The 13,780-nt window shown below is 31.6% G+C and overlaps 1 protein-coding gene across 4 annotated transcripts in view; it reads left to right on the top strand.

The window, feature by feature from the left end:
• Positions 1–13,780, top strand: part of LOC106875727 (histone lysine demethylase PHF8) — a 93,919-nt gene that overhangs the window by 42,936 nt on the left and 37,203 nt on the right. For 2 of the 4 annotated variants that reach the window (XM_052967232.1, XM_052967231.1), the window contains exon 11: positions 10,594–10,611. The exons of the other annotated variants lie outside the window; for them this stretch is intronic. In XM_052967232.1, coding sequence (XP_052823192.1) covers positions 10,594–10,611 — 18 coding nt within the window. The remainder of the gene's footprint in view (positions 1–10,593; positions 10,612–13,780) is intronic. 4 annotated transcript variants of the gene reach the window in all.

The following is a 13,780-nucleotide window of genomic DNA, read 5'->3' as shown; positions in this document are numbered from 1 at the left end:
ATATATATATATACATACACATATATATAACACGACTAATCAAAACAATGGTATAGGAGAAATAAACGACTTTGAAAATGCACAAAGAATATATGATTTGTTTAAATCTTTACATGCTGGGTGGGCCAAAAGTCATGCACTGAAACATTTGACATTTTATTTACATCATTATTATTATTATTACTGATCATCATGTACAAGTACATGTATATTCCCCATTATTTTATTTATTTTATTCAATTTTAGAAGAACTGAAGCATATCTTTCACAATTCCAGAGCATATTGTGTGGAGAGAGAGATACACACACACACACACACACACACACACACACTTTCACATTTCTTGATTTTCAAGAATGTTTGTTTTGAGGAATGTGGGGCTGTGTTACTAACTGTATCTTTTCTTGCAATTGTTTTAAAAATTGTTATCTTATATAATGTGGTTCAGATCACTATCAGTTAATGTATAGATTAACTGGTTGAGGATAGTCATGTTTTGAGGTAAGGGAATTTTCTGTCAGTTTTCCTTAACATACATGTATTTAGGTCATGTGACTACCACGTGAGAAGGTTGTAATCCAGTAAATATACACTGAAAGTCAGAAAAGTAGCTATGACAGGTGCAAGTCAGCTGGAATTTAGGGCTTTTTTTTTAGCCTTTTGGTTGTGTTCAGCAGCTTTGTGAGTAGCTATTATCTTATTTGACGAAGAAATGGTAACTTTATTTTTTGTTACCAAAGTGTAGTGAAAAATGTTGGAAAAAAAATGCTACTTTTAAACTATTTGGAGTGCATAACTGTTATGAATAACTGCTGTTAAAATTGCTGAAAAATCTCAAGTGAATAAAAAATACTTATTTTGAACAGCAGTTATAATAGTTATGCTCTCCAAATAGTTTAAAAGAAACATTTTTTTTTTTTTCAGCATTTTTCACGTTTTGATAACAATTGTTCACTAAAAGTCACCATTCCTTGGCTAAGGACCCTGTACTACCGATTTCCTCTGCAAAATAGGGATAATGGTGGCTTGTCAGAGAAATGAGTCCTGCGAGGTAGAGTAGCTACTGCAGTGAGTGTTGCTGGCCATTCTCTGTGGCAAAGCCCTCACAGTTATTACTGCAAGGCATCGCTGAGCATCTCATTTGTCCTGGGGGTATGTGACCCATTGCCCTGCCACCTCCATCTTCCAATGCTTTAAACCCCCTACCCCCATCGCCACCATTTTTCTTATTTGTTTTTTTTTTATCTTTTCTTTCTTTTCCTTTCTCTTTCCTGTTTTGTTTCCATAAACATCTCCCCCTCTTTACCAATCAGATAGTAACTGATCACACAACTACTGAACATAACTAAAAGGCCCTAAATCTAGATGCCACTATCACTTTTTATTGCTATTATTCTAACTTTCATATGACGTATTTACTGGAAAGCTTTAATATGACATTCTTGTGTGGCAATCACATGACCTAAATACATATATGTTGTGGAAAACTAACTGAAAATTCCCTTACTTCCCCATGTGACCTTCCTCAACCAACCAACCTGTATGTTGATAGGGATCTGAGCTTCATTATATCTCTAAAAATTGGCGATTTCTAAAACAACAGCCGGGAAAGATACAGTTTGTAACAGCTCAACATTCATCATAACAAACACTCTTGAAAATTAATAAATGTGAAACTGGTTAAATGTGTGTGCATAAATCTTCATATATTCTCTGTGTATGTTCAACCTTATTTATTTGTTTTTTATCTCTCTCTCTCTCTCTCTCTCTCTCTCTCTCTATATATATATATATATATATATATATATATATATATATATATATATATTGATGTGTATCATATAATTTTACATATTCTTTTAGTTGATTAATTTTTTCAATTAAAAGTAAACACTTGTACATTTAGTTCAGAATTGTTATAACTATTTCTTTATTATTCATGGCTTTTATACTAAATTTAAATGCAATCACAATTATTTTAAATTTTACAATCTATTTGTTTATCTTGACCTATTTTGAAATCCTATCAAAATTAGTCAGTGAAGATATCTATCCTCAAATTAGTTCATAAAAATCATTTGTAAAAAGTGGGTGATAGAAAACAAGAAATTCTAATAACAAAGAGTGATACAATCCAATTTATAATTAGCAAAGAAAAAAGGCTGAGGCATAGATCTAACAGAAACTTTTTAAGATTTAATATATTTTGATCATTACAATTACCATCATTTTTGGCATCTATTGTTCCAAGTTGGCAGAGTTTTATTGCTGCTGCATATAGGTACTTATCTCGAATTTTGATCTGTAAGGTCTTGTATCTCAAGATCTAATCTTATAACTTTACTTTATATTTTCTTCAGTTTTTGTCTCAAGTACCCTCCATTGATTATACAGGGCCCTTTTTGCACTCATTATTCACAACCTATTAATATCTCAGATCTCTCTCCTGCATAGCTTGGTTTTGTTTTTAATATCCAATCACTCTCAACTCACTTGTGCTTTGCTTTTTGTGTAGGTTGACATGTCTGTCTAGCAGATTGTTTCTTCTCTTGTTTATTGTTTCCGCTGACTTCTTAACATTAAATCTCCTGTCTTCCTACCACACTATATCATACTTCTTACCTTGTGTTTTTAGAGAAAAAGATATTTATTACTGACTGAGATAGCAGTACTGTAAACTTTACCGTTCATATTTTTTGATGGTATTGCTGCCGCACACATACAAATACCCAAGACCACATCCTAAAGGAAACTATTCAGCTGATTGACAAAGATTCATTCATAAACACTGTTGTTTTCTCTCTGCTTCTTCTGCTGTTATTATAGCCTGTTCCATGGGCTAGCTAACAAGTGCATAAACTTCATTTCCTATTGTTAATAAGTCCTGTACATCTTCACCTCTAGTTGTTTGTCTGTGAGAGATCCTGCTGCATCTTTTAGATTCCCATTGTTTTAGTACATAATAATGAGCTGCTCCTTTCCTACATATCAAACAAGGTTACATTATAGAAGACAGTGGGATTTCATGGTGACTGTTACTTATTCCAGATCTGGCACTTTGTCTGCAATTTGTCAGCAGCATTTAAATGTCCAAAAGGACCACTACTCCTGGACTTATATTTGTAGTCTCAAGAACTGTAATGAATAAAAGGAGTCTGAAATTAGATCTTATATGAACATCTATTTGTACATGAGTACTTCACAAAAACTTGCCTACAACACTTTTTCCATGTTTTGAATGGCTTAAACACATCATCCACTTACACCTAAATTTGTTAATTTTCACCAAACTCCAGAACATAGGGCCCTGTCAAAAAAACCTTTTGTTTATGGATGAATATAAAATAAGAGAAACATTCTTCACAAAGAATTTTTCTTGCAGCTATATCATTAGAAATATAGCATCTATGGTTCCATATCATTGTACAAATTCAAACTGCATCTTATCACAGCTATTTCTATCCTATACTAACTTTCCTAAGACTGTGTCAACTATTTTGTATTTGTTTTCTTGCAGTATTTGATTAACTAAGTGAATGATGAGCATTTAAGCTAATTGGTGGATCTGCTGATTCTCCTACAACCAGTTAACCTCAATACTTGGCTTCTCTATTGGTTTCACTTATGGTAATCCTTAATCACTAAACCACTCAGTAATGAACCAATGAGGGAACTTTCATTCAATTGTGTGAACTTCTAGAAATAGCAGCTAAATCTCCCTGAAACTACTTCCTACTTTCTTTTATCTTTTACTCTTTTTTTAATCATTGGACTATAGCCATGCTGGGGCACTGCCTTGAAGGGTTTAGTCTAACAAATCAACGAAGCCTGGTACTTATTTTATTGGTCTCATTTTCATCTGTTAAGTTATGGGGATGTAAACAACGAAGACCAGTTGGTAAGGGGTGGTGGGGAACAAACACAAAGACACACACACACACATAGATATATACATGTGATGGACGTTTTTCGTCTCCCAAACCCATTCACGAGTTTTTTGTTGTCCTGGGGCTATAAAATACTTGCCCAAGTGCTATGTGATATGAGAGAACCTGGAAGCATGTGGTTGGGAAGCAAACTTCTTACCACACAACCATGCCTGCACCTATTGAAAATTGTAAGGAGACAGTTTAGGCACAATTGGAATATTGATTGAATGATACAAAGTTAAAAGAAAAGATACAGATCAACTCCAACAGCCAAAAAAATAATATATAATTATCAAGTTAGGGTGCAGCATCCCAACATAAGGCTATAGCATGTACAAACATGTAAAACATTTTTAAAAATCACTAAAAATGTTCATTTATGGTTCTATTAAAACCCTTTGTTCTGACAACAGCCTTATGACTTCACAATTCAACAACAAAAATTGTCAGCATATTGAAACCTAAGAGAAATCACATGAAATGCACAACAATCAAAGAAGACAACATGCACCATGTTACCATAACTGAAATATTACAGTTATGTTATAAAGAGTGTAAAAAAACACTTTTATGGAACAAATATTTTATCCTCATATGCAAATATTTACATGAAATAAACCACAAACTTCAGCTTCTTTTCTCACTAGATAATTGACTGTCTCATTCTTGTCTAACTTTTTTTATATTGTTCCTCGTTATTCTTAACTTTTAAAAGTTCTAAATACTGTACTCTTCTACTTTTACTGGTTGGTTCATCTGTATAACTGGTTTGTAGCAGGTTGTCCTTCAGGCATACTCACATCTACTTTGTGCTTTTGATCTCTTTCACATCTAAACAGACACTATCTAGTACTGATTTAGAGTTTGAATGTTTTATGTAACAGAAGGATAATGTAACTTCTAAAATCATACTTTTGCTTTTATATCTGAAGTTTCCTTATACTCAATCTAAAGTTTCTCCCCACTAATCTATGTATGTGTTTGTGTGATGAGGATGATTTCTCACTAAAATGAGATATAATGTCCACAACCATCTGCCTGTTTTGTTTTTTGGTAAGTTTAAAATCAATCTGTCTCCATGCAGTACATAAGCATAGAATCAATGTATGCATGTTCCATACACATCAGTGTTCTCATCTTGCTGGCTGGACTATCAAAATTTCAAATTATTAGTCTGATTCATTACTCTATCTTGGCTTTAACTGCTCTGTCATATCTACTTCCCTCTTAAGAGTATATGCCTGCAGAACATACTTGTGGCAGTCTGACTGAAATACCTCTGCGTCTCACATTTGCTCAGTTACCAATTCTCTCACCAGACCTACCTTTTATCTAAACCTAGTGGTAGATATAGAATTAGAGACTTGACTAATTCCATTAACTCTTGCACTATGGGATTGTTTGATGACAGTTGAAGGTTGCTTAGACATGACATCACGTGTTCTATAAACTTTACAACTTGTAAAATATCTCTTGACATCATTGGTGCTACAAAATGAAGTGGTGTATTGCATGATTAAATAAGATTTTTGTTTTTGACTGGATGTCTCTCCTGTTGTCAAAATGAACCAATTGTATTTCTCGTGTCACAGACATGTAGTGAAGCTGATTTGCAGAACATGCTTAACTAAAGGACACGCTCTTACACTTGTAATGACATTTAGATACACATTTAGTAAAATACTGTTTTTTGTAGATTTTACGGGGGCACTAATTGATCTAGAAACAGTATGAGTAAGTCTATTTTGAATGATGAATATCAATTGTAAATTTATTTCAGTGTTAAATGTATTAATAAAAGTCTATTTGTGTGACAGTAGAGAAGAGACAAGGTTTGGTGAGCCAAGTTGGTAACTTGCCTTTTATTCATAGCTGTATCTAATTTATTTCACATGCACTGCCAGAAGCTTTTAGGAATACTTCTCATTCTCTCATGCAAAATTGATTTGTTGTCTGTATGTAAGAAATGTCTTTGTTATTGGAGTCTTTTTATCTCAGGTTCTTCTAATCTCATATTTGCTGTATTATCAGTTATGACAGGCAACAAAAATATTAAAATTAATCTCTTAGCATGATGTCATCCCAATTTAGACATCTGTATATTCTCAGAAATGTTGTTCTGATTAAACAAAGCTCTTATTGGCAGTGACAGAGATTGTTAGAAGTACTTCTCTTCATCTTGTTTAGGATCTGGTATTAGTGTTATCCATGCTATTTGTTAAATCTTGAGCTTTTAATTATTGGTTTCTGGTATTATATTATTTTAAGTTCCTTCCTTTTGTTTTTGGGTTTTTTACTCTATTTTGTGCATTTTGTTGTAATAATTTCTCCTTTATGTCATCTCCATGAAAATAAATTCCAAGGTGTTCAAAGGTAGCCAAATTAGATATATAGTATGTTATATTTCTAATCCAATTGAAGTTGCATTTGATATATTATTGTTTGGTAACTATTGTGGTTACTTTTTATTTAACAGGTAATAACTCTTAGAGTAGTCTCAATCCTGATAAGTAAATTCATTTGTTAGTGCTTTCCTAATCAGGATTAGTACTTAATAATCTTAATGTTAATTAACATGCAATAATCCTAATTATGACTGTTGTTTTAAGGGGAACATAGTATTTCCGTAAAATTAATTTTTCTAGATTAAAGATACTGGTATTATTGTAGTAGTTACTTAACCACATTATAATTCCCTGTAACATTTCTAATTTAAACTATTTCTATTTCTATCAGTGTGGTCCCACACTTTTTTTATAACATGTAAATCTATATTTTGCAACTTTGAAATCCAGTATCTAATCTGAAATTACTACCACTGATTTTGCTAGCTTTATGTAAACTTTTGTGTGTGTGTGTGTGTGTATGTGCATGCGCGCGCGCGTCCATGTGTGTGTGTGCGTGTGCGCGCGTGCGTGTGTGTGTATGCATGTATATAGACACACACACACACATTCTCTCTCTCTCTCTCTTGCTCTCTCTCTGATTATTTCTTGTTCATGTATAAATAACAGGGTATTAACTTGGGATGCAAATTTAGCCATTATCAATAGAACATTATCTAAAAAAGACTATATTATTAAACTTCATAGATTGTTACAATTATTATTTCTTGCACTGCTTCTGACAGTTATGCTGTTAGCTGCTATACTATTTACAATGAAGTGATGAATTCTTCTAATACTATAAATAGCCTAAATTTTTAAAAATGGGTTTTATATTTCTTATTAATATTAGCTTTTATTTACCTTCATCTGGATGGTTGTTGTTGGGTAGCTAAGGTCAGCATTGATTGAGCAAACTTGGGTGATCCACAAACAGATCAAGTTACAGTATGCTGCCTGTACTTCTGTCATCTTTTGACTGCTTATGTGGATGGCTGAAACTGGGGAGAATTTTTATCTCATGTAGTGTTGTCTGTTGGCTGGCTGGATGAAGCCAATTTTCATACATAAGTCTTTTACGATTTTATTAATCTCATCAGTTTTAAGAACCAATTTAAATGAACAAGAAGTTATAGTTATGCAATTTTGTTCTGTTAAAGACAATTTTAAATCATAAAAGATACTAATTAGACATCTTCTGTTCTGTAACTAAATTTTTAATATCACATGAAACCTTTTACAAAGCAAGTAATTTTCAGTTTCTTGCTAAGGGGCACAAAACATTGCAGAATGACACAGACTAAAGAATCAAGAGGTTGATGACATAACCTTTTCATGGTTACCATGGTTATAGTTTCAAAGCTTAGACAGCTTAAGCTAATATGTATTGGTTTTCAATATGATAAATATTTTGGAAGTGTTAACCAACTAAAATATGTTACCATTTACATGAGATTTTCATTGAAATTTTATTTTGAAAATGAACACTTTTATATGGGTGGTCTCAGGCAGTTTATTATTAAAAGAATTAATCAATTCTTGTACCCCTACTGCAACAACAACAACCACAGCAACTATTATTATTGCTATTACCATCATCATCATCATCATCATCATCATCATCATCATTATCATCATCATTAAGGTGGTGAGCAAGTGGAATTGTTAGCATGCTGGATAAAATGTTTAGTGGGATTTCTTCCATTTACATGTTCTGAGTTTGAATTCTACTAAGGTCAGCTTTGCCTTTCATCCTTTTAAGGCCAGTGAAATAAGTACCAGCTGAGCACTAGGGTCAGTGTTATTGATCAGCGTCCTCCCAACAAATTTCAGGCTATGTGCCTATAGTAAAAAGGAGCATTGTTATTATTAATCATTTTATGGCATAAAATCACTTTTGTAAGATTGCATTCATTGGAGTTGAAAGAAAAAAACACTGGACAAAACATATTTTATCACATATTCATATGTTACTGTATAAAAAATTTCACTTAACTTGGGGCATCACATATCTATGAGTACTTTCTATATAGTGAATGTACCAGGAATAAGTACACTACATCTCAATGGGATCCTAACCTGTTGCATAAGACATAAAGATTCATTTTAAAGAAAGTAATATTAGTTGTAATTATTTCTAACAATGGGACAGGATTTGAACTCAGTTGGTGAAGAACCAGAACAAATATGTCAGTCGATTACATCGACCCCGAAAAAATGAAAGGCAAAGTCAACCTCGGCAGAATTTGATCTCAGAATGTAAAGACAGACAAAATGCCACTCAGCATTTGCCCGGTGTGCTAATGGTTCTGCCAGCTTGCTGCCTTAATAATAATAAAGACCTGGAAATAGAGGTAACTCGAATGTGGAATCTAAAAACAGAAACAATTCCTATCATAGTAGGCGCCTTAGGTATGATAAAAAAAATATTCAGACAAATACATCACAAAAACACCAGGACTTAAAAATATATATAACATACAGAAAATTGCACTACTGGGCACTGCACACATCGTATGCAAAACACTTTCAATACAGTAACCATAAGAGCATCACAGCAAACCACAGCACATACCCAAGGCACACAGAGCTGCTCTCATTAGTGAAGTGAAAGCACACTATAAAAATAAAACTACTGAATAATAATAATAATAGACATATCTTAACCGTTTAGCATTTAAACCAGCTGTATCTGACCAAAATATTCTATTTGTTTTAAGTTCAAGCTGGCCAGATGTGGCCTCTCACACCAACTGTGCAATATCATTCCAGAAATTAATATTTACCCCATCAAAATCTCAAAGCTACAAGATAATGCTTGATTAAATCAAACCAATGTGAATAAATATGCATTACTTCTTCTTATTAATTTTTAGTATTCATAAAATACTTCTTTAGTAGTCATAGAATAATGTGAATACTAAAGGGTTAAGCATATTATCCAGGTATTTTGGATGAGAGGTACAGTCAATTAAATCTATTACATTCTCTTCTGAAATTGACTGATATATATTTTTCAATGAGAGGAACTTATTGATTGGAACTCTGAAATGGTGAAAGGTAATGTCGTTCCCTTGAATACTGGATTTGAATTCAGAATAAATGAGCCCTTTTGTTACCATATTTCTGTTTAAATACACAGCTATTGTTTCAGTTAATTTTGAAAATAATGAAGAATTTAGTAAATTAACTTCTTTATTATTAAGTTGATATTTGGAACATTAATTACCATGAAATTTTGATGGAAGATATCAATTTAGATAATTTTAAAACAGCAAATTTGTAATATAGAACCAAAAACAGTTTTGGGGGAGTTGATATGAAAAGGGTTAATACTTCAAGTAACCTAATATTTTCACCAGACATTTCAGATTCACTGTACTGCTTCTGCTGTTCACCTCCCAAATAATAATAATAATAATAATAATAATAATAATAATAATGATAATAATTCTTATTTCTTTATTGCCCACAAGGGGCTAAACATAGAGGAGACAAAGAAGGACAGACAAAGGGATTAAGTCGATTACATCGACCCCAGTGCATAACTGGTACTTAATTTATCGACCCCGAAAGGATGAAAGGCAAATAATAATGATGATGATGATAATAATCCTTTCTACTATAGGCACAAAACCTGAAATTTTGGAGGTGGGGAATAGTCAATTACATTGACCCTAGTGCTTAACTGGTACTTATTTTATTGACCCCAAAAAGATGAAAGACAAAGTTGACCTCAGCAGAATTTGAACTTAGAATGTAAAACTGGAAGAAATGCTGCTAAGCATTTTCTCTCGTCTAGTAACAATTCTGCCAGCTCACTGCCTTTTGTATTAATTACAATGGTTTCAAATTTTGACGCAAGGCCAGAAAGGAGGAGAGTAAGTCAGTTACATCAACCACAGTGCAAAACTGGTACTTATTTTATCAAACTTGAAAGAATGAAAGGTAAAATCAACACCAGCGCCCTCTGAACTCAGAACATAAAGCATTTCGTCCGGTGTGCTAATGATTCTGCCAGCACACTGCCTTTTATACTACTACTACTACTAATAATAATAATATGAAGCAAAAGAAAAGTTATGTGGTTCAATATTGTGATACTGGAATATCAAATCTGAAGTTCATGAATGATTATACTCATTGACCAATACCAAACTTTGCTGGGTTGGAATGTATCTTGCTCTGGATTCACTCTGTGTGTATTTATCATCAATCCAATACTAATAACGTGTCCAGATCTAATGATGTTCTTTTTCTTTCTGCTGTCCTTCCACAGTTGAACAGCCAATATATCGTGAGTTTTCTTCTCTTTATTTCTATTACTCGCATATCTATTTCTTTACTGACCATTAATTAAAGTCAATACATATGCATAAACACACAGAGATATATGTATATGTGTGTATAAACATATACATGTATGTATGTATGTGTATATATATATATGCATACTCAGACACATATATACATATGTACACACACATATATATATATTATATATAATCTTGTTTGTATTGTCTACAAGGATTGGTCATGGTATATGGTAGCTGCAAAAATTAATCAAAATTCACCATTTCACATTGTAGAATTTATGAAAATAATCGTTCCATTTAATCTAATCAAACTATTATATGTAGAATCAAGTTCTGAAAATTTGTGATAAAAGTAGTTAAATTATAAACAAAACTGATTAAATCATAAAAATGTTCCTAGTTTTCCACTAATACAAAAGTTACTCACTCTTTTTAAAAATTTTTATGCATTTAAAAGCAACTTGTTTTGAAGACTACCTGAAAAATTACTGTTGTAGCAATGTACATTGTATTAGAGATGATAGTAACTGAAAGCTGAAAGAATGCTTTTTACTTTAAATAAAAATATCTTCTAAATATATCTTGATAAACCTAATTTATCATTAATTTTTTCAAATTGTATTTTAATTGACTGGAATTTTGTCTTAAATCAAAAATAACTGATGCTTTCAATTAAAGCAGTAATTTTTTAATAATTCATTTTTTTGTGATTTAATTTTTTTTTTTTTTGCAATTACTCTTGAGATGTATCTAGAAGAAAATAAAAATTACCAAATATTAATTTGGCAAATAATAAGCAATATTATGTGTAGTATTGAATACAAAGCTTTGTCAGGGAGATACCACATCATAGAAAGTAGAAAGGTAAACTAATTAATGGATACACAAATAATTCCATAAAATTTCTATCAAATTGATTAGAAACTAAGATATTTAGTGTTTTACATATACTGGTACAGTTGTTTAATCATATTGGTACAAGAAACAATATGATTAACCAAGGAATGAAGACCATCAGCTATATGATTGGTTGACTTGAAGCAGTAGATAATAGACATAATTATATTTAATGATAGTATAGTGTGTCTTAAGTGCATGAAAGTTGGGAATGTTTATAGAACAACTACTTTTATTAAGGATAGTTGGGTTATTGCTTTGCATGGAGAGCAGATTTGACACTTTCTCTGCCAGAAGTTTCAATCTGTGAAGTCAGAAGAAACACAGTAATTAGAGGACATCATGGTCTATCAGACATACCATATGACTTTGTGAGACAAAATGATTGCAGTTGAGCTGAGAAAGTGATTGGGTATCAAGAAAATAGTGCATTAGTAAAGACATTATATAAATCAGAAAAAGTGGCATGAAATTTGGTTAGTAAAAAAAAAAAAAGGTGGTTAGATTAGACTTTAGAAGGCTGACTGTAATAGTTGAGTTAATTGTAAAATTTATTAATTATGAAGGACCAGTTCTCAGTAATGATTGTAGAAGTCATTTGACACCATTAACCTGTATTTTTTAATTAATATTCAAATATAACCTTTTACATTTTTTTTTTTTTACATAGATTTTATAAGTTTCAATCTAGTTTATATTTCCTCTATTCTTGCATCAAACTTCTCTGTTACTGTAAAGCTATTTTGCAAAGTATTAAAGTTAATTTTAAAATATTATAATTGAAGGAAATATATATTTGTTAAAACATTTGTCTCAGAAGTAACTACTAGTTACATAGTAGTATGGAGGAAGAAATCTTCTGTAAAATTCCTAAGAATGTTTTCTTCAGATGAGTCCTCTCCATTGATAAATGACACACATATGCCAACTATGATTTTTCTAATAACATTAAAAAAGCATCTAAAACAATGTATAAGAAACATATGTTCTATAGAAAATAATAATATTTTTTGTAACATAGATTTTAACAGTCATATTCACAACTTTATCTTAATACAGATGTATTTTTTGTCCATTTAACAACTTCAAAATTACAAAAAATTCACTAACCAATTGATATTTCTTCATGAGTGTTGCTTCCATGTTAATTTGTGTCCAATCCTTTTTTGAATTATATGGGATGTTAAAAGTTTTTAAAAATTTATTTATTGGTCTCAACTAAACCTGTTGCTGCTTAGTTTTGGCTGTGCTTGTGTGAGATCTGCTGCCATGCTATTTTAGTGGCCTATCTGCCTGCTCAGTGCTCTATTTTAATACTCTCTCTTGCTCTCTCATCTCTCTGTTCTCAATTTCATTTTAGTTTTATATTTTTACTTGTCACATACCAGTAGATTGTGCATTTTAAAATCTAATTAGAGATTTTTGCACTATAAATAGATCTCAGCTTAATTTCATTGAATGTTGCTACAGATGTTATGAAGACTTTTTGCTTTGCAATTTGAACTTAGTCAATTACAGTAAAATAATCACATGTAATTTAACATAAATTTGTATAGACTAATTTTGGTAAATCAAAATATTAAAAAAAATATAAAAATAGAAATATGTTGTAGATTATATTTTTCTGGTGATTTATCTCAATGAGTTTGATCAACCATACAGTGGCAGGAAAGTGGTGCTGATATATAAAATTTTGGTACCAGGTCACCAAGTATTGGGGAGGTGTTTTAATTGATCCCAGCTCAAAGCTAAATACCACAAAGAATTTGTTCCAGTACTTTACTGGTTCCATCACCCTTCTGTCCTCATGGTATATAATTCTTTCTAATTGGCACATTGTCTCAAAATTCATTTTAACTGGTTATATTCCATCAACACTGGAAGGATGAAGAGCAAAGTCAATCATAGCAAGAGCTCAACACAAAGGGACATAACTAAATGTTGCAAGGCACTTTGTGTGGTACTCTACTGATTTTGTAATTTACCACACCCAGTATGTGGAATATTAAAATGATGACATATTTGTTAACATTCTATGGGTTCTCTATAGCTTTTGCTTTTCAATTTATTATTTTTTTGTTAACTCATCCTATCACAAATTGCACTTTCCCTTTTTTATCATTTTATACTGCAAGAATTTTCAGAAATCAGCTTATATTTCATAAAATGACCTTTGGTTCAAATCATTTTAACATAGAGAAATTAACTTACAAAAGTCTTTGATATATATATATATATATATATATATATATA

Source organism: Octopus bimaculoides, chromosome 4, assembly GCF_001194135.2.
Source record: "Octopus bimaculoides isolate UCB-OBI-ISO-001 chromosome 4, ASM119413v2, whole genome shotgun sequence".
In the NCBI taxonomy this organism is placed as follows: domain Eukaryota; kingdom Metazoa; phylum Mollusca; class Cephalopoda; order Octopoda; family Octopodidae; genus Octopus; species Octopus bimaculoides.
The sequence above is the reverse complement of the archived record's forward strand: the minus strand, read 5'-3'. Positions and strand labels throughout refer to the sequence as shown.